At 38.4% G+C, this 20714-nt stretch overlaps 1 protein-coding gene across 6 annotated transcripts in view; it reads left to right on the top strand.

Moving 5' to 3' along the window:
- The window catches only part of LMBR1 (limb development membrane protein 1), a 153699-nt gene that overhangs the window by 112666 nt on the left and 20319 nt on the right, over nucleotides 1-20714 (top strand). For all 6 annotated transcript variants that reach the window (XM_037891074.2, XM_037891075.2, XM_037891076.2 and 3 more), the window contains 9 exons: nucleotides 163-289; nucleotides 828-896; nucleotides 2587-2651; nucleotides 4240-4312; nucleotides 16251-16331; nucleotides 18121-18197; nucleotides 18432-18509; nucleotides 19495-19568; nucleotides 19804-19894. In XM_037891074.2, coding sequence (XP_037747002.1) covers nucleotides 163-289; nucleotides 828-896; nucleotides 2587-2651; nucleotides 4240-4312; nucleotides 16251-16331; nucleotides 18121-18197; nucleotides 18432-18509; nucleotides 19495-19568; nucleotides 19804-19894 — 735 coding nt within the window. The remainder of the gene's footprint in view (nucleotides 1-162; nucleotides 290-827; nucleotides 897-2586; nucleotides 2652-4239; nucleotides 4313-16250; nucleotides 16332-18120; nucleotides 18198-18431; nucleotides 18510-19494; nucleotides 19569-19803; nucleotides 19895-20714) is intronic.

Below are 20714 nucleotides of genomic sequence, written 5' to 3' on the forward strand. Positions count from 1 at the left end.
GCATAAGCACTTATACGCTTTTTCCCTTGTGTGTAAAAATATCTTGCATGTGCTCTTACAATGTATATGTATGTGTGTGTGTGAAATTATATAATAATTCTTATTTAATTTGCCTTATGTTCAGAATATTTAAATATATTGAAAATGTTTTATTTTTCCTAGGGGATCAGAGCACGTATTTTGGAAACGCTTGTTATGCTTATTCTTCTTGGGCTGCTTATCTTTGGAATAGTGTGGGTGGCGTCAGCTCTCATTGACAATGATGCCACCAGTATGGAGTCTTTGTACGGTATGGAATATTTTTAAAAATAAGTTTAGCTGTGTACAGCATAGAAGTTGATGTTTTCAATTAAAATTCATTTATAGTAAATCCCCATACTGCATTAATTTTTTTTACTTTGAACAAATGTAATCCATTCCCAATCAGTACTTGATTTTTGCATTCAGCTAGTGTTTTTACATGATTCTTATGGCATACTGAGGAAATTCAGCTTTCTTGTTCAGAGTGTCTACATACCTAATGTTAGAAGTAGGTTCTTCAAGTAGCTTTTAAGATATTTGGTTTTTCTTCCTAAAGTGTCAAGGAGATTGTTGTCCACAATTTTATAAACTGCTTAATTCTTGATTTGCTTTTTAAAATCGTATTGTGCAATCCTGAAAAAGTCATTTCCTTAAATTGTTCTAACTTAAGGAAAGATCTAAGTTTAAGCCAGTCAGACTCAAAAGTAAATTTTCTTAGTGTTTGCTAACTACTAGTAAATATATTCAAATAGAGCATAAACAGCACATATTTAATAGGCTATCACTCTTGAAAATTTCCTTTACAGATCTTTGGGAATTCTACCTCCCTTATTTATATTCCTGTATATCGCTGATGGGATGTTTATTACTTCTCTGTAAGTATTTTCCAGACTATTGTAGAAGAAAAGTAATATTTTTAGGTCATAGGAGGTTCAGGTGACTTGACTGCATATAACTTGAGGATGAAAAAAGAATGAATTAGAGGTATTATGACACTTTCCCAAGTGCTTTTTTCACTTAGATTTTTTCTCAATTATTTTGCTAGTTGTAGATTTGTGTTCCCATGCAGGTTTTTCTCTTTAAAACTTATACCTCAAACTTTTGGTTCTTGAAATATGTAAACAAATAGAATTAACATCTTTCATCTTAGGACCTCAGGACCTCAAAGCAATTTGCAAATGAAATGAACTAATCCTCATGCTGCTTACAAGGTATCCACATTTGTGCAAAGTGTGGGGGGAAAAAACCAGCATTGCACAACAAGTCAGGGACAGGAATTGAGCCAGAACTCAGTCTCATGCTATTATCATTAGGCAGTTCTCCCTCCTTTGCGCCTGAAATGTCTCCTTGTGTACCCAGAAAGGAAAATCCCTGACCCACCGGCCATGGTGACCTGGGTTCTGGCCAGTCTTACTGGTGGATCATTTGACTATTGTACATCCAGTCACTACCTCTGATCGGCCAGGGCCACTTAGAGTTTGACTCTCTCCCCCATTGGGGAGGAATGGTGATGTAAAGCTCCAGATCCCAGTGAGAGCCCACAGTTACCTTATAATTTGAACCATGTTTCTCTGCAGTTACTAAGAAAGGGAGAGTGGCCTTCTCCCTTTGACTGTCATGAGTTTTATCTGAATTCTAGATAAAAAGCGTACAGCCATTGTGGGAATTTTGTAATTGGCTCACTACAAAGGACAGGGCCAGCAATTGTCACTTTATCAGACCTGAAGAACTTTGGATTTAGCTGTCTGATTTTAGGCACCAAGTCTGAAATTTTTTACATAACTCTTAAGGTTTGTACTGAAATACTGTTTAATAAAAATAGAGTGTAAAAGGAAAGGAACAACCCATTTCATTCTTCTGATACTCCTTGTTAAACCAGAATGCCTTTTCTAATAATGAACGTCATTTAGGTCTTCGCCTCTCCCACTTTCCAAATCATCACCTCCACCATCTCCCACATACATACACTGTTTGAAGGCAAAGGTGTTCTTCATGACCTTTCAGTACTGGAGATTTGTTACAACTGGCAGCAAAAATGGAGATACCTACCAAAATGTGTGAAAACGCCATTCTTGAGAACCACCTAACTTGTTGGTTTAAAATGCTTTTTGGTGGTAATGTCTTCGTTAGTAGTGTATTAAATGAGAGGTGGTTTTAAAAATTTGTAAGAAATTTACTGAAGCTATTATCAGCTTAATAAGATAGGAAGCAAAACTACATTTATGTATTTGTGTAAAGCCGCAGTTAACCATTTATTCAAAGTATATGGCGGCAGATATGTAAAGAGTAGCCAGCTTAAACAAATGAAGGGATCTTTGATTACATTCTACTCCATGCTGGTAAAAAGTTTTGGATCACCAGTTTATAATCTCAGAACCAGGCCCAGGGGATTGTTCAATATTCCATGAAACCTGATATTTCTAGTGTGATGGTGGAGTACAGAGGTCTAATCAAAATGTAGCTGAAAAAGAAGAATATTCAGTTATAAGTAAGAGTATGTTCATAATGTGGATATAATTGCTGTGCATTTTCTAATCAAGGTTATTTATATCTTTTCCTCCACAGTATGCACGCCAGTGGGGCTTTCACGAATGTTTACAGTGATGGGTCAGTTGCTGGTGAAGCCAACAGTAAGTACAATGTATTTCTACACTTTTGACAATATTTTAAAATAGAAGGTACAGTAACATAGCCATATTCAGACAAATTTCTTTTTGCACAATACATTGCTTGCACATATTAAACAATGATAATTGATTGTGCTACTGGATTGCAAAACTTTCTGGTATCTGCACTTTAAAACCAATGCCCCATGTTTTACACAATGTGGCCCCAGTCTAGCAAAGATTTATACATGTGCTTAACTTTAGTAATCAAGCGACTACTATATGCTTAAAATTAAGCATTTACATAAGTCTTTGTAGAATCAGGTCCTGAGTTGCTCCTATTGGGATTGATTGTAGAATATTTTGCATGTTTTTGTTTTTAAATGACTATTTTAATTTATAATGCACAATTCTGTAAATCATATGTAATTACTTATTCTAGAATCACTGAATTTATGCAATCATATATATGTGGATAGTAACTTTGCTGTCTAATTCCACTAAGTTTTCATAGTTTAGTATAGAAATATTGAATAGGTAAGAAATAGAACATCTTGGTTTCATAGCATCATATCTGTGCTCTTCATAAAAATTTTCTTTGGTGGTATTTGTTTTTTCCAACTTAACTGACTAGCTTAATATATTGTATACACTATGGTTGAATTAAACACTACAGTATTGATATTTTTTATTTGCGGTAATGCCAACTGTGTGTTAGATACTTTCCAGACACTTAAAAAGGCTGGTCCCTGGTTTGAGGTGCTCACAGTCGAAGATCAAATGAGAAAAGGTTTGGGAGGGGAAAAGCAACAGAGAACTTATGTACCAGGGAACTTGGTTCACTATAGGCAGTATGGCAGAAATGAATTTGTAAGAGGGACTTATATGTGGATGTGGTAGTGGCCTTATGTGTGAATTCAGGGAAGCTTATTCTATACATGAGTGCTGCATGAAAGAAGGCATGGAGATGACTGTGTGAGAGCATTAATTTTTTTCCATTTCATTGCCCAGTATTTTTAGGAATAAAATGACTGGTAAAACCCTACTTGTGACATTGGAGAGCATAAAGCATTTCCACACCTATTAAGTTTTTTAAGCTCAAGTGCTCTGTAGATACACAAAACCTAACAACGTCACTAAAATTACATGCTTTTTCACAACTTCACTGGCAATTTTGCCATTTGAAACTCTGCAATTCTTCCTTATTGTAGTCTAGTCAAATGTGAAGTGTGATAAGTTGTCAGTCATTTTTGATTTTTTTTGTGCACAAAATGATTAAAAAAATATTTTTGGTATAACTTAAATGACTGAATTTAGCTTAAACTCCTCTTAACCCCCCCACCCCCCAATTCCTTTGGACTGAGACTAAACAAGGTTTCAGACCAAAAGGAAAGTTATGAGAAAGTTAGCCATGTGATTATAATTAGAGTTCTGAGTATCTTTTATCATAGACAATATGATAATATTTTATGCAGCCTTCTTGTACCAGTAATGTTTATATTTTCTTCAAAAGTAGGTTTTAATCCAAAAAGTAGACTCATAAATTCTGGCAAGCAAGATATCCATTTAAATGAATGTGTTCATCAATTAGCATTTGCATTTCTAATTTCAGATCCTTGAAGACCTGGATGAACAGATATACATCATCACTTTAGAGGAAGAAGCAATCCAGAGGAGACTAAACGGTACATGTGTTGTGTAATATAATATTTGAAAACTCGTGGCGAACGGGGGAAGTCCCGGATGACTGGAAAAAGGCTAATGTAGTGCCCATCTTTAAAAAAGGGAAGAAGGAGGATCCTGGGAACTACAGGCCAGTCAGCCTCACCTCAGTCCCTGGAAAAATCATGGAGCAGGTCCTCAAAGAATCAATCCTGAAGCACTTAGAGGAGAGGAAAGTGATCAGGAACAGTCAGCATGGATTCACCAAGGGAAGGTCATGCCTGACTAATCTAATCGCCTTTTATGATGAGATTACTGGTTCTGTGGATGAAGGGAAAGCAGTGGATGTATTGTTTCTTGACTTTAGCAAAGCTTTTGACACGGTCTCCCACAGCATTCTTGTCAGCAAGTTAAGGAAGTATGGGCTGGATGAATGCACTATAAGGTGGGTAGAAAGCTGGCTAGATTGTCGGGCTCAACGGGTAGTGATCAATGGCTCCATGTCTAGTTGGCAGCCGGTGTCAAGTGGAGTGCCCCAGGGGTCGGTCCTGGGGCCGGTTTTGTTCAATATCTTCATAAATGATCTGGAGGATGGTGTGGATTGCACTCTCAGCAAATTTGCGGATGATACTAAACTGGGAGGAGTGGTAGATACGCTGGAGGGGAGGGATAGGATACAGAAGGACCTAGACAAATTGGAGGATTGGGCCAAAAGAAATCTGATGAGGTTCAATAAGGATAAGTGCAGGGTCCTGCACTTAGGACGGAAGAACCCAATGCACCGCTACAGACTAGGGACCGAATGGCTAGGCAGCAGTTCTGCGGAAAAGGACCTAGGGGTGACAGTGGACGAGAAGCTGGATATGAGTCAGCAGTGTGCCCTTGTTGCCAAGAAGGCCAATGGCATTTTGGGATGTATAAGTAGGGGCATAGCGAGCAGATCGAGGGACGTGATCGTTCCCCTCTATTCGACACTGGTGAGGCCTCATCTGGAGTACTGTGTCCAGTTTTGGGCCCCACACTACAAGAAGGATGTGGATAAATTGGAAAGAGTCCAGCGAAGGGCAACAAAAATGATTAGGGGTCTAGAGCACATGACTTATGAGGAGAGGCTGAGGGAGCTGGGATTGTTTAGTCTGCAGAAGAGAAGAATGAGGGGGGATTTGATAGCTGCTTTCAACTACCTGAAAGGGGGTTCCAAAGAGGATGGCTCTAGACTGTTCTCAATGGTAGCAGATGACAGAACGAGGAGTAATGGTCTCAAGTTGCAATGGGGGAGGTTTAGATTGGATATTAGGAAAAACTTTTTCACTAAGAGGGTGGTGAAACACTGGAATGCGTTACCTAGGGAGGTGGTAGAATCTCCTTCCTTAGAGGTTTTTAAGGTCAGGCTTGACAAAGCCCTGGCTGGGATGATTTAACTGGGACTTGGTCCTGCTTTGAGCAGGGGGTTGGACTAGATGACCTTCTGGGGTCCCTTCCAACCCTGATATTCTATGATTCTATGATTTAAACCAAAGAAAAACAGCACTTCCTGGTCTTGAGCATTCATTTCACCATAAAATAAGTAGGATCTCTTACCTTGTCCTGGAAGCTGTAGGCTTTCACTCATCTAAACTATTCCATGCCCCTACTTGCACAGAACCATGAGGATCCTCCCTGTTTTATTTTATAATATCTGTTATTGGTGGTTTTCTGATCATGTTCAGGAAGTCTGTCTGTGATCTGAAGGCTCAGACTAATTGGCAACAAGTCAATTGTTTTGCCACTACAATCAAACATATTTCTAAAACGCTATAAGTAAATTCTTAGTCTAATTTGGAGAGGAATCCAGTTACTAATAAGACACTGGGTACTGTAAAGAGGAAGGATTTCTGCATTTTGTCAGCTTAGGAGATGAGTGCTCACTTGGTGATCCTTGATTTATTTTTTAATGAATTATTAGCTTAAATTTTACATATCAGAGCAGCTTTCCACAATCCAGAGTCTCCCAACAGAGAATTTTAAAGTAATCCATTACAGTAGGTTCAGAAAGTTTTAAGTAGTTCATGCTTTTTAGTGTAACTTTGCTCCTCGGCTGTGTCTTTCATGTGATCTCAAAGCTCTTCATAAACAGTTATTGATGAAGTGCATCTGTATAATGTTGCAAACACTAAGATTTCAAAAAAAGTTGAGTCTATTAAAAATCATGATTTTTTAAAATATTTTGAAGGTTTACCTTTTTAATTGATCTGTTTTTACCCCTGTGAAGAAGCCATACATCCCCAACTTGTGTGAACATTTTCAGAGTGGAAAAAAGCCCTTATACGTAGGTCCTGCACCCAGCCTGCTGGTATCTCACTCTAATCACTCGGGAGGCTTTATTATCTTCCTCTCCTGCCAACTTCCTGGCAAACTCTGCTCTACTGGATTTTTCCTCCATTTCCCTTCAGCCTTCTGCCCTCACTGACATTTCTCTTGCCCTATTTCCCTGCATTCTTACCTTCAGTCTTCACTCTACATTCCCTTGTCCCCTTGTTGTTTTCTATTTGGGACATGCAGTGCTACCGTCTTCACCAAGGTGTTGATAAATTGTATAATGAATTGGTTGACCACACTTTGGTTCATTATACAGTGTGCTCGAGACCAAATAATCAGTTTCTGTCTGGTTTATTAATATGGTACAAGAAAAGGTTCTATAGGATACCAGTTTCTAAAGAGCAGTCCTGTGTAGCGATATTGCATTCACCTTACGCAGAAGATGTGCTCCCCAAAGTTATGTTCTTAAAGTCCTCTTTTTATACCTTACTCGTGCAATCCTTCTGCCAGTTGTAGTCGGCAGCAACAAGGGCTGGGTTCAGTATCTAGGGGTTCCTTTTCAATGGTACAACACAAAACCAGCTCGATCCCCCACTCATTAACCTGGGACAATTACACACCACCCTTTGGGTGTCTCTGAGGCAACACTTCTCCTTTTTCAAGCACAGAGTCCGAGTGTAAAATAGAAATTTCTAATAAAAGGAGGGAAGTAACCTGGCATTAATTTGGGAAAAGGCCACAAGCAGGATTCATAAACATAAAGCCATAAACAAAAGACCCACCCGAGAGTAGGTTGGGCAATGTCCCTTTGCCTCAGGTTATTAAGTCCAGCAACTAAAAAATGCCCCTTTCTCCCTCCACCACACGGCACCTAATGCTTAGGCCAGCTTATCCATGATTTCAGTTCTATTGGTGTGCAACAAGACTCTCAGTTGAGTCTTAATCCTCTCGGTTGTTACACAGTGGAGAGAGAAATGGTCAAATGGTGTCTAGGACCCTTAGGTGGGGCCCACACCATCAGGTACAAGTACCTGTCCCCACCCTCTGTCAACTCCATTGGGCTTTGGCACCCATGTCCCCTGCCTACCACGTGCAGTTTAGTTGAGGGTTAGTCCCTCAATCAGGGTATGCTAAGCATAGTTCAGCTTCCCTTGATTCACACAACAAGAATAACAACCCTTTAGTACCTCTGCCCCAACAGCAAACTGACTTTTGATCCAACACCAGCCAAAAGTGATCATTTGGGCAAAACAGCCCCGTCATGCTGAGCCCCTCAGCACGGTGGGTGTGCCCATGCAAACAAGGTTGGCTCCTGAAGTCCCCTTCCTCAGTTCATCACTAGATGTCGGGGAGAGCTCATTTGGACCCTGCTTACACATGTTTACCAGTAAAAGGTACTATATACCTCACCTGAAACTGGATTCAATTAATCAACTTTTTACCTTGTTTGTTTCTGGTACCAAGGTGTACCCTTTATCTTTTGTTCGAAAACTCATGCATTCCACATACTAAGAGGCATGAAGATACCTTCTAGGCCTGTGCCAGGATGGATAGATTTGTGAGGGTAACACCTTTTCTCTTGCTATGAGGAAACAATTGTATATCATTATGTTGACAGTTTTCCTATCTACTTAAACCAAAGTGTACTTCAGCTAATGCAAGGTGATATTGAATACTTAGCATAAGTGAACAGGACTATAATAAAGGTACAAGCCAATTTGGACTAGATAACTGCTATATTAATGTTTAATAATATGCATATTTAAATGCTTGGAATAAAAGTATTGTGGGTAGTATTGTCAGTACAACCTGGCTCCCATCGATGTAAGTGCCCTACTACGCTGACATCATAACTCTACCTCCATGACAGGCATAGGGCTTATGTTGGTGTAGTTAGGGTGATGTAGTGTCCGTGTAGACACTGTGGGTTTCTTATATTGGCTGTTGGCTGCCATTTTTGTCAAGTGAAATTGACAAGAAAGCCCGGCGCCAGCTCCCAGCCAGGTTGCTGCCCAGGCTCCATGCTCTGAGTCAGGCTACTCAGGCCGGCTGGGCTCCCTGCTCCCCAGGGGGAGTCCTGCTGCCCCTCGGGGTTCTGGCTTTCTGCTTCCTGCAGGGAGCCTGGGTGCTGTCCAGACTCTGGACTCCCTGTCCCTCACTGGGAGCCTGGTTGTACTGAGATTCCCAACTACCCACGCCCCGCAGGATCTCCCCGCCAGGGGCAGGACTCCCCTCCTCACCTCTCCCTGGGCTTTTGGCTCTCCGCTCCCCACTGGGAGCCTGGAAGCCACCCAGTTTCTGGGCATGGAGTTCACTGCTGGGTGCAGCTGGGCTCCCAGTGGGGAGCCAACAGCCTGGGAGGTCTGCCCAGCCAGCCGGGCTTCCTGAGTGGGGACCCGAGGGCTGGGGGGCAGCTGCTGGGCTCCGAGCAGGGAGCAGGAGCCGAAAGCCTGGGGACAGCCAGGCTCCCAGCAGGGAGCTGAGAGCCCAATCTCTTTCCCACTGCCCCTCTTAAGTCGTTGGAAGCACAGCTGATGAGGAAGCACACCACCGACAGAAGGAGGGTAGTGTGGACATGCCGTCAGTTCCAAAGGGCAATTCATAGATTGAATTATGGGGATACTCTGTTTCTGAACTCTTTTCCTTTTATGGAATTTAGGAATTCACTCCCCATCCTGGTCCAAAATAGCTGAGATTACTGGTCTTCTGATCACATTGCCGTACCCATATGCCTGCATAGGCATTTCAGGCAGGTTTAGAGTATGCTGCTATACTATAGTGTTTACAGCAGCTGCTGCATAGATGAGCTTTTTAGACCCATAACACACAAAGGTGTGTTCAGTGAATCTCTTTGAAGCTATGATGGGGTAATTATAATTGTTCTTGGTGTTTGATGTTCGCTAGTAACTGTAAAATATTTGTTGCTGAATATTTCATGTTGTCATGAAAATGTTTATGGTATGTACAGAAACTTTATGGAGAAATGGCCTTTTAGTTGTTCAAATATTCATTACAGTTTGCTTAGAATAACATCAACTATTCACCAAGAGAATATAATAGGAAGGCTAAAAATGATATTTTGGATGTTGGTTTTCTCCTGCTCACAAGGCTGTGCAACTATATTATAAATGATTATTTGTTCGTATTATCTGTTCCCAGCAGTGTCCAATACATGGTAGATGTTATACAGGTACAGAAGCAGGTCTAGTCCCTGTTTGTAGTTGCTTACTCTCCAAGTATATTCTAAATATTATAGAAACATTCACAGCATATAATAAAAAGTAAGGGAAAATTAATACAGCTTAATTCAGGTGCCGATTAGAGGTTATTTGTGAGGCCCAGAAGAAGTTTATAATTTAAAAACAAACCACTCCTAAATCATTCCCATCATTGTGTGCTTTGGACTGTAAGCTTTTTAGAATAGGTACTGTCTTTATTTTTGCATAGTGTCCGGTGCCAAGCATATTTTTGGTGCCAATCAGATAACACATACACAGTCTTCAAAAAAGACAGCTCAGTGATGTAATAAAAATTCATAGTAAAAACTGCATTATAACTGATAACGGTTGTAAGGAAAATTATATTTATAGGAGCTTGTATTGATATTTTGGGGAAAAGTCAAGAAGTAGTAATGTCCTTTCAGTAGAGATAAGAAAAACCACCTTATAGCCACAAGTGAAGTGATCAGTGAGCAAAAACTTCATTAATTGAATGGAATGAGGATTTCCCACCACTGTACAAGTGGTAATAATATAATCCAGTAACACTGAGTTTTTACTATATATAAGTAGGATCAAAAGTGACATATTTTACGCCAATTATCTTTCAGATTGTGGGGGAATTAATTGCACTAAATATACTTATGAAATATTAAATTAATGTAGTAGAAAGAATACGATGATGGAAGTACCAGTGAAAATCGATGAATTTCGCTGAGCCAGTAGCTCAAGTGTGAGCATGGAAATAGGGTTTGGGTGGAGAGATTTTTATATAAAGCAAGCAATTTTTCATTCTTAATTTTTTTGCCATACTTCATTTAAAGTACAATTTAGATAGAAACCTCATTTGTGTGGCAAGTGCTAGAGATTGTGGAAGCTTTGTTTTTGCCTTACAAAGGTATCTTAATACTTACAAATAGTAGAAAAGAAACTCTGTTTTTAAAAGTTTTTTTTACAAGGTTTTTAGTGTTGGGGAATTGGATCTTAAAATCACAGCAATGAATTTAAACAAAATATCTTCTTAGTTTTTGAACAAAAAGAATTATTTTCATTTTAAGCAACTTCAGCTATACTAATTATAATTCCTTAAAGCATCTGCACTTTTGGTTCCAAGACAAGATTGCAGGGAAATTCTTCTAGGTCTGTTTCAAAAAATGTGTTTTGTTTAGTTACTCACCTTTACCACATGATTTTTTCTTTTATAAAAGTGGTGTATATGGTAAGCTGCTATGCTAATTGTAGCATTGTAAAATTTGACGCTTGGACATTGGAGATCAAAATTTGTGATTTTCAGGTATACCACTGAGACTGCCTAAGTGAATTTTGCTTTTGTTGCAGTAACAAATACCTGAGATAATGCATTATAATGTAGACTTGCAGTAACTATGACACAGCAGCTCTTCAGCAGCCTTACTAGTGGTAATATTAAGCCTACTTTCCCAATTAATGAATTTAATCTAAGTAAGCATCCTAGTTAGTTAATCAGTGAAGCAATAAAAAGTGTTCTGAAAAATATACTCCATAAGTGTTACAAATTGAAGTGTTTGGGACTAAGTTGCAGTAGACTAAATTTTCCATAAATCCTTCCATATTTTTAAAATATCTAATTGTAGTATTACACAATTTTAATTATGAATATTAATTCCTTTATACCTTCTTACAAGTAAACTTATGTGTCTGTCTAATGAACAGCCAGAAGTCATAGGGAAAAAAAAGTTTGACAATTCTGATATCTACCCTAACATTTTTAGTTGTTGAAGAGATACTGGGAAAGTGTTTCTGTTTCCAGCATATAATGTTTCAATACCCACATCACTTGTACAGAAAAAGAATAAAGCTGGGACTTTTTTTTTATATTAAGAGGAAAAAAAAAGTTGCCTTTAGCTGTTAGTTTTCCTGAATCCAAAGAGACGGGTGGAGCAGGATCAAAAATACTTACGTGATCAAAGTTATTGGCTCTGAAGGATCCTTACCTATGTAAGAAAGATGAAAGGTGGTGTTTTTATTCCACGCTAGTAACAGTGTAATTTTGAACTAATTGGTGTTGAACTGCCAATCACCTAGGGGGAATGCAAATAGATACTCTTACAGTTTCCTTTGAGGTACTGAAATCTTACGTTGGGGCTGGAAGAAAAACAGAATAATACTGTTAAATTGACCTTAAATGAGCTGCTTTGTGGTTTTCTTGGAGAATCCCTTCTAATTTTTCATAACTAGTCCAAACAAGTTTTGTCTACAAATTTGATTTATTGGCTAGACAATGCTGACATTGAACTTTGTGCATGTTTGAAATAAATTAATATGTTGTAGAGCTTTAAGTATTTAGCTGCATCCTCATCAAATGGTATTTTGACTGATCTAAAACTTTGCCTTACTGTCTCCTTTGTAAAATATGATTCTTCTGTAGAATAACCAGTTACTTGCCATCACTTTTAAGGAAAAATTACAAGAGCTGTGTCACATGAATGACTCCTATTCTCTATCAGGGTAAATATTAAGGGCGTAATGCAGCTACCATGGACATTGTTGGAAAGACTCCCTTTGATGTCACTGGAAGTTCTGTTTGAGCCTTAAAATTCTGTATTAAAAAAATAAAAATACATAGCTTTTGAATAGAGGTTGTTCCCAATGATCTCCAAGTACATTGCAATGAAAGATAAGTATCAAGTGGTAATTTTAACTTTTGTACAAAAAATTAATGGGGCCTGAATTTCAGCCTTAAAGTCAGAATTTTGCTGTTGACTTCATTGGAGCCAGGATTTCACACTGAAAGTACTTGTTAACTGAATAGAAGTTATTCTGTAAGTCTGGTACCTTACAAGAGAATCAGACAACGTTTTAGACCTCACAAACTAACACTTAGAATCCTAGAATATCAGGGTTGGAAGGGACCTCAGGAGGTCATCTAGTCCAATCCCCTGCTCAAAGCAGGACCAATCCCCAATTTTTGCCCCAGATCCTTAAATAGCTCCCTCAAGGATTGAACTCACAACCCTGGGTTTAGCAGGCGAATGCTCAAACCACTGAGCTATCTCTCCCCCTGCTATCTCTCCACTTCAAGAGCATACAGCAAAATAAAACCTTACGAAACTAAAGGCCATTATAAATTTAAAAACTTAGATTTATTTTTAGAAAGTGGATTGGAAACATGAGAAATTAGATTCTTATGATCCACATAATTCAGGAAATCTAGAATAAAGAGAAGACAGATTTGTACTAAATACCTTTTACGGGTCTTATTTATTGTTCAGCCCCTATCACTAGGCTTTTTATGGGTTCAGTGTGACTTCCAGATACACCCGTGTAACTCTCAGTCATGTCAGTGGGAGTTTATGCATATGCAAGGATAGAATTGGGCTTCTTGCTAAGGAAGAAAAGGTTTTTAAATTTGTATCTAGCAGTACAATCTTGTATCAATGCTTACAGACGGCCCCCCAACCTGAAGCAAATACTCACAAGCAACCACACCCCGCACAACAGAACCACTAACCCAGGAACCTATCCTTGCAACAAAGCCTGTTGCCAACTGTGTCTACATATCTATTCAGGGGACACCATCATAGGGCATAATCACATCAGCCACAATATCAGAGGCTCGTTCACCTGCACATCGACCAATGTGATATATGCCATCATGTGCCAACAATGCCCCTCTGCCATGTACGTTGGTCAAACTGAACAGTCTCTAGTAAAAGAATAAATGGACACAAATCAGATGTCAAGAATTATAACATTCAAAAACCAGATGGAGAACACTTCAATCTCTCTGGTCACTCAATTACAGACCTAAAAGTGGCAATACTTCAACAAAAAAAACTTCAGAAACAGACTCCAACGAGAGACTGCTGAATTGGAATTAATTTGCAAACTGGATACAATTAACTTAGGCTTGAATAGAGACTGGAAGTGGATGGGTCATTATATAAAGTAAAACTATTTCCCCATGTTTATCCCCTCCCCTCCCCTCCCACTCCCCACTATTCCTCAGACGTTCTTGTCAACTGCTGGAAATGGCCCACCTTGATTATCACTACAAAAGGTTTCCCCCCCGCCGACCCCCGCTCTCCTGCTGGTAATAGCTCACCTTAAGTGATCACTCTGGTTACAGTGTGTATGGTAACACCCATTGTTTCATGTTCTCTATGTGTATAAATCTCTCCTCTGTATTTTCCACTGAATGCATCCGATGAAGTGAGCTGTAGCTCACGAAAGCTAATGCTCAAATAAATTTGTTAGTCTCTCAAGTGCCACAAGTCCTCCTTTTCTATTTGGAATGTTGTGTATAGTTCTGATTGCCGTTAAGGGTGCTTCAACAAAGTACTCAATGCAGACCACCTGTGCCACCACAACTACAGTCCAGCGTCACTTTAAGCAGCTTGAGTCACGCCTTTGTTTCTGTAGGGTACCACACAGAGAATCATGATTTCTATTGGGACTCTTTAGTAGTGTTAGATTAGGAAACATTCTCCTTTTCAAAAGGAATGAGGAGTGACTCATAAAGACATACCAAATTCTGGATGGAGTAGACAAGATACTTACTATAGCAAAAGCCATATATATGGTGTGTCATGTGTAACCAGGTTTTGTGCATAGAGGTCTTTGGGAGTATAATGGTCTGCTTCCTACTCCACCTTCCAGAGGGGACAGTATCATGGGATGAGCCACATAGTGGATGGGGGGAATGAGTCTAGTGGTAGCTTACTCCCCACCAGCCCTTAGACACACAAGGAACCATATCTCCTGATTTCTCCAGACTGTCCTTGTTTCAGTTCGTCATCAAGGATAGAATGATTTTAGTGTGTTTTTGACTTATGGGAATTGAAATATCCAAACTTTTGCTCTAATTGCTAATTTAATGTTCAAGGTATAAAGGTTGAAATACCGTGGTGACAAGTACGGTATTAAAACAGAGAGATGAATGACAGAACTACCACTTTTTTTTTTTTGGAAGGGCTACTTTTCATAAAAAGCGGATCAAGGAATACAAATACAAGAAACAATCCATAGACATAGACAAGTCATGATATCCTGCATAAATAGCTCTAACATAAGGCCCCAGTTATGCTGTCAAACACACAGACCCAACAAGTGGGCATGAACTTGAGCAAAGGAAGGCAGATGGCTAAAATTATATAAACTATTTCTTTTTATACAGAATATTTTAGAAGGGAATCAACTATAAATGGTCACAACAGGATCTGCTAGTACCTTCTTGTTGTTGTTTTTTAAACTTTTGACACATTTGGTTAAAAATATTGAGGATAAAAAGGCATTGCAAAGAAAAGACTAGCATGATACTTAATGTCTTCCTTATGCAAATATAAGGAACTCCACTGAAGGCACAGTTCAGTTTTGTAAGAGGCTGTATGTGAAGCTGCTGTTTGCTGATGGTTCATAAAATCATTGTTGTTGTTCTCTGTTGCCCATGTTCCTTGAACACAAAGACAAGGAGACCGTTCTCTCCTTTTGAAATGGTTACTCTTTAAAATAACTATGGTCAGTCTTACAGGCAGAGATCCATTTAATCTTCAAACGTAGTTGTAGAGAGTCACTGAATATATTGAAGGGCCACCAGAGATTGTATTGCAGTGTTTGAATAATGATATGTCACAACATATTGGGACAACAGCACGATGCAGTCTTGCCGTCCGTCAGGCCAGTGTACCATAATTTTTGGCTTTCTGCAACACATTAAACACCATCTACTTTTCTCTCTCATTCCCTCTATGGCTGCTTAGGGATATAGGAAGGGTTCTCAGCAGCTTGCTCTGTGGTGCCTCTGGTGTGGAAGACACCTCTTGCTCAACAAAACAAGAGGACTTCCAATCAAACCTATGTTTTATGGAAGCTATTTTCAATCTCCCAAAGAGCCACTTGCAATTCTAGAACCAAAGGATGAGTATTGCTATTGTAAGATGACTGCTTATAAATGAAATATAAACAATGTTTTAATAGTTTCTCTTGTGGGAATCAGAGTAACAGCCGTGTTAGTCTGTATTCGCAAAAAGAAAAGGAGGGGGGTGAGGGGGTGAGAGAACCTGGATTTGTGCAGGAAATGGCCCGCCTTGATTATCATACACATTGTGGAGAGAGTGGTCACTTTGGATGGGCTATTACCAGCAGGAGAGTGAGTTTGTGTGGGGGGGGGGCGGAGGGTGAGAAAACCTGGATTTGTGCTGGAAATGACCCAACTTGATGATCACTTTAGATAAGCTATTACCAGCAGGAGAGTGGGGTGGGAGGAGGTATTGTTTCATGGTCTCTGTGTATATAATGTCTTCTGCAGTTTCCACAGTATGCATCCGATGAAGTGAGCTGTAGCTCACGAAAGCTCATGCTCAAATAAATTGGTTAGTCTCTAAGGTACCACAAGTACTCCTTTTCTTCTTGTGGGAATATTAGTAGTCTCAAAAAATAAAATTCCCATGTCTTTGCCTTTGAACAGGTGTGTCTTCTACTATGGAGTACAATACAGTGGAGCTGAGACAGGAACTTGAAAATGTGAAGAGCATGAAAACAAAATTAGGTAATATAGCATTTATTTTGTATAGCTTCCCGTAGTTGGCAGTTTAATAAGAAGCCTTCTTTAGGGTATTAGATTAAATTTGTTAATGTGTGCACACCAAAATTATTTGCAGTTGACTGAAATCAGTTGTGATCCTAAGCCTCTGTTTGTAAGTATACGCCTTTGAGTTTCTACAGATAGAAAAGACAGCACATCATCATGGCACTTCATTAGCAAAGATGTTTAACAAAATAAATTGGAAAATGGGCAGTGGGAATTTTTGGTTTTGCTTTTTATATTTCTGTAGAAAGATATATTAAAATATCACTCCTAAAACAGAGACGCAGTTCAAACACCATAGCATATAATATATCATTTGCATGCTTTTGATCATTTGGGACAAGTGAGACACGACTTTCCCCTCGATTTTTCAAAAACGAATGATTTAACTGAGACTTTTTACAAAAATAATAAAACTCTTCGTTTTTAAAACATACTGCTGCTGTTTCATTTCTTTTCTTGTCAGGGGTGTCACCCTTTTATATGCAATGTTTGCTTCTTAAAATTGACATTTTCCAATTTACCGTATAGCATCCAAGAATGCAGTTATTACTATTTTAAGTGTAGGGAAATACTGCAGTATCCTAGATACCTGAGTGGTAAGTAAATGTTAATTTTTAGACTAAATGGTCATGTCCAGTATCTAATTTTTAAATTAATCCTAGGTCTGTATGATGACTAACCTAAAACGGCAAGAGTAGGAGAACCATTCAGTATAAATGACTGTAATATAAGGCCCTACTTCATTCGCTATATTGTGGAAATAGCTGAGCCTGCAATATTAGGCTTCCACTGCAACTTTGATTTTAATTAGCTGATTTGCACAGTCCACAATTTTGCATACATTTTGAGTATGTGATTAGTGCTGCACTAACATTCAATCCCTGTAAAATGTAAAAGGCTAGGTGACTGGACTTGATTTCCACAGCAGTTTAAGACTTTAAATCTTCTGAATTTTATATTGTACCGGCCACTTTTCTTTTTTTAAATGAATGTAATATTGTTACAGCAAAATGTCTGGTTATCAAATAAATTAGCAGGCATAACATAATACTGGAGTGTTTATATCGTTCCAGCAAATTTTTCTTAAACAAGTAGGTCTACTCTGGCTTTTTCCAAAATACCGCTGTTAATAAAGGTCCATTATTACTTTTCTGCGATTTTCCATGTTTTGTCAGCTGCAATTATTTGAAGATCATCCCGCGATTCAAGTAGGGCCTTACTGTAATACCTTTTTCGTTTTGGGTCCTATGAAGATCTACATACACAGCTTATGCTCCTTGTAATATCCCGGCATTTACTGTAACATTACCCTTACAGAACCCTGCTGGAGCATAGACCTATCCAAAAGGGCGTGAGGGAATAATGTAAGTTTCAAGTATGTGACGAGGTGTGCAGTACAAAATAAAAATTTGCAAAACTGCACCATACTAGAGAAACACCAGTACAATTTGACAGCTTACGTTGATGTGTAACTGTGAGCATTAGACATAGATCAAAATAAAACCTGACCTACAGGAGCTCCATCGGCTTCCTTTAATGGGGCTTCTTGATGGTTTTGATATCCTGGTTTTGTACTGCTCTGTGTTATGCTCTGATGTAAATATTCTGTCAACTGATTGGTACCTACCCCTTTTGGCTACAGTTGTTTTAGAAAGTTACCTACAATTAGAACATGAATCTATAAAAATGACCATTTTAAGACTACTCAGATTATGGTACTAAGTTTCCTTTTTTCCCCTATGAAAAGAGCGGCGGAAAAAAGCTTCTGCGTGGGAGAGGAATTTAGTATATCCAGCTGTTATGATACTGCTGCTCATTGAGACAGTAAGAATTTCACTATCTTTTTCCAGTATGTAGAGGCTTCTCAGTTACTTGGGGGCTAATTTTAATAATTTTTAGTAACGTATATGTTAAACCATATGAAATCTGTTTGTTTCCCTCCTCAAATTTTCTTCACAAATATATCCATGTTTTATCTTCACCAGATTACGTAACCTTAAACATTGTTTAAATGTTAACCTTCAGAATTGACAGAATGTCTCTACTTCTTCTTTATAGTCCATCTCAGTCCTCTTAGTTGCCTGCAACATTCTTTGCCTGTTGATTGATGAGACTGCAATGCCAAAGGGATCAGGGGTAAAGTAAACTTCCTTTCCTTTATTATTTTGAAAACTTCAGGGATGTGTTCAGAAGACTTTCTTCTAAAAATTCTAGTGAGAGACTGCATGTTGATGGCTTTAAAAACCCTATATTTCACACCTGAGATGAATACTCTGGGTTCAGTCCTCCAAACACTTAAACACATGTATAACCTTATTAAAATGAGTAATCTCATTGACCTCTCAGCAGAATCAAGCCCACTAATAGGGAAGAAAAACACGGGTAAATGGAGTGTCATCAGAAACCTGAGGCTCGTATCTTTTTTTTGGTGTTTTGTATTTTTAAATGGTACAATAGTAATAGATTTTAATAGGAAAATAATCTATTAAAAACCTGTACAACCACCCTGCCCATTTTCCTTCTGTTTTCATATCTTTTTTACACATGAAACACACGTTTTACACTTTTAAAAATACTTTATCTCAAGAAAATAACGGAGAGCTCATTGTTAGCATTAATTGTGACTTTTTTTTTGTTTTTGTTTTTTTGCTGGTGGTTAATGCTTTTTTTTCCTGTATGCATACAGTCAGGTCTTGTAGTTGCGCAGCTATATAAAGTCATTTAGTAGAAGCTGATGTTCTGTTGTTAACATTACATACAGTAAAAAGAGCCTGGCTTTAGGGAGTGGGAATATGCATAAAATATAATATAGGGTATAGATGTGTTACATATGTAAATCATAATGCTGGAAATCTAATTGTTTTCCCGTCTTATTAAAACGGTGTACTTAAATTTGAATTCTAGCTAATGTAATCCCAAAGCATATGAGCCTAAATAAATTGAGCTGACCCTGAATTTAGAGTTGTACCAGTAAAATATTTTATTTTACAATGATACTTTTCATCTATAATAGCACCTTTCATCTAAGGATTTTATAGTTTTGGTAGGGACAAAAGTTAACTTTTTGAACACTTAATACTTGTATCTCATTAAAATATGCAAAGTATTTTTCTCCTTGTAGGAGCCTGGAATAGGAAATGCCTCCCTATCCACTTTTGGTTTTGTGGGAGCAGCACTTGAAATCATTTTGATTTTGTATCCTTTCTTTAAGTAAGAATTCTGTCTGTTAACAAGTATTCTGTCTAGTTTTCTGGGACATTGGTAATTTACTAAGACATTTGCCTAGAAAGAAGAAAGGGACAGGTCAGTCCTTCTCAAGCACTCGAAGTGTTTTTGTTTTTTCTTTGGTTCTTAAGACTTTTAGGAGACTGCTGAGAACTTGAGTGAAATTTGCATTCCTTGGAGGTTCTTTTTTCCTTGATTCTCACAGCTATCTTATGGTATCCTCTGTCGTCGGCTTCTATAGCCTTCGCTTTTTTGGAAATTTCACTCCCAGGAAGGATGACACAACTATGACAAAGGTAAGGTAAAGTCTGAGGTAGTGATGCCCCCTAACCCCCTTTTTCTTTCTTACTTTTTTTTTTCCACCCAAGACAAACTGGCTCTTTTCGTTAGTAATTGCCCTGAATGGCTCATTTGCAGTGATCAGTATTTGTTTGTAAGCTGCGTAAACACAAACTGGAAGATTTTCAAAATGCTGAATGAGTGGGAAAAAGGATGTGCTCTGTTTAGTTTGGATGGCATCCATTCATTTGTAAAAAGCCTGGAATAGCAGAGCTTGTTAACTAGCTATAGAAAAGCTAGTGAAAGGACTCTTTCCCCCCAACCCCCCCAAAAGGAAACGTATTGCTAATGAGTAACTTTGATTGTGCTAACTGTACTTCAGGGAGCTTGTTTGAAATCTGAAGAACTTGGTTGCTACAAGTAATACAAAGTAATTCAAATTTGAGTAATTAAAGTAAGACTGAGGAGTTCTATTCAGCAACATTTTGCAGTCTGAGTCTAGTTTGACTTTCCACAGTTTGGCATTGGTTTCAGAATAACAAATGCTGTTACCTAATGCTGAGACACATGCATAGGTTTCTGACAAAATATTCCCACAAGCTGACAAGGGGAAGGGGATCAATAAGCAGGAGGCAGGGTTTGGATTTAATTAAATATTCAGTGTATAAGAAATTTCTTCTCAAATATAGCGTATTGCTTTAATCTTGCCAAGAATTCTTGGAAGTGGGAAAGTATGTGAAGGCATAAGAACATCTCTAATAAATAAGTGTGTGTGTTGAAATGTTCATAATGTCTGCTCAGTTTTCATTTATAGTATATTAAGAATAGTTTAGATAA

Source organism: Chelonia mydas, chromosome 2 (genome assembly GCF_015237465.2).
Source record: "Chelonia mydas isolate rCheMyd1 chromosome 2, rCheMyd1.pri.v2, whole genome shotgun sequence".
Taxonomy (NCBI): domain Eukaryota; kingdom Metazoa; phylum Chordata; order Testudines; family Cheloniidae; genus Chelonia; species Chelonia mydas.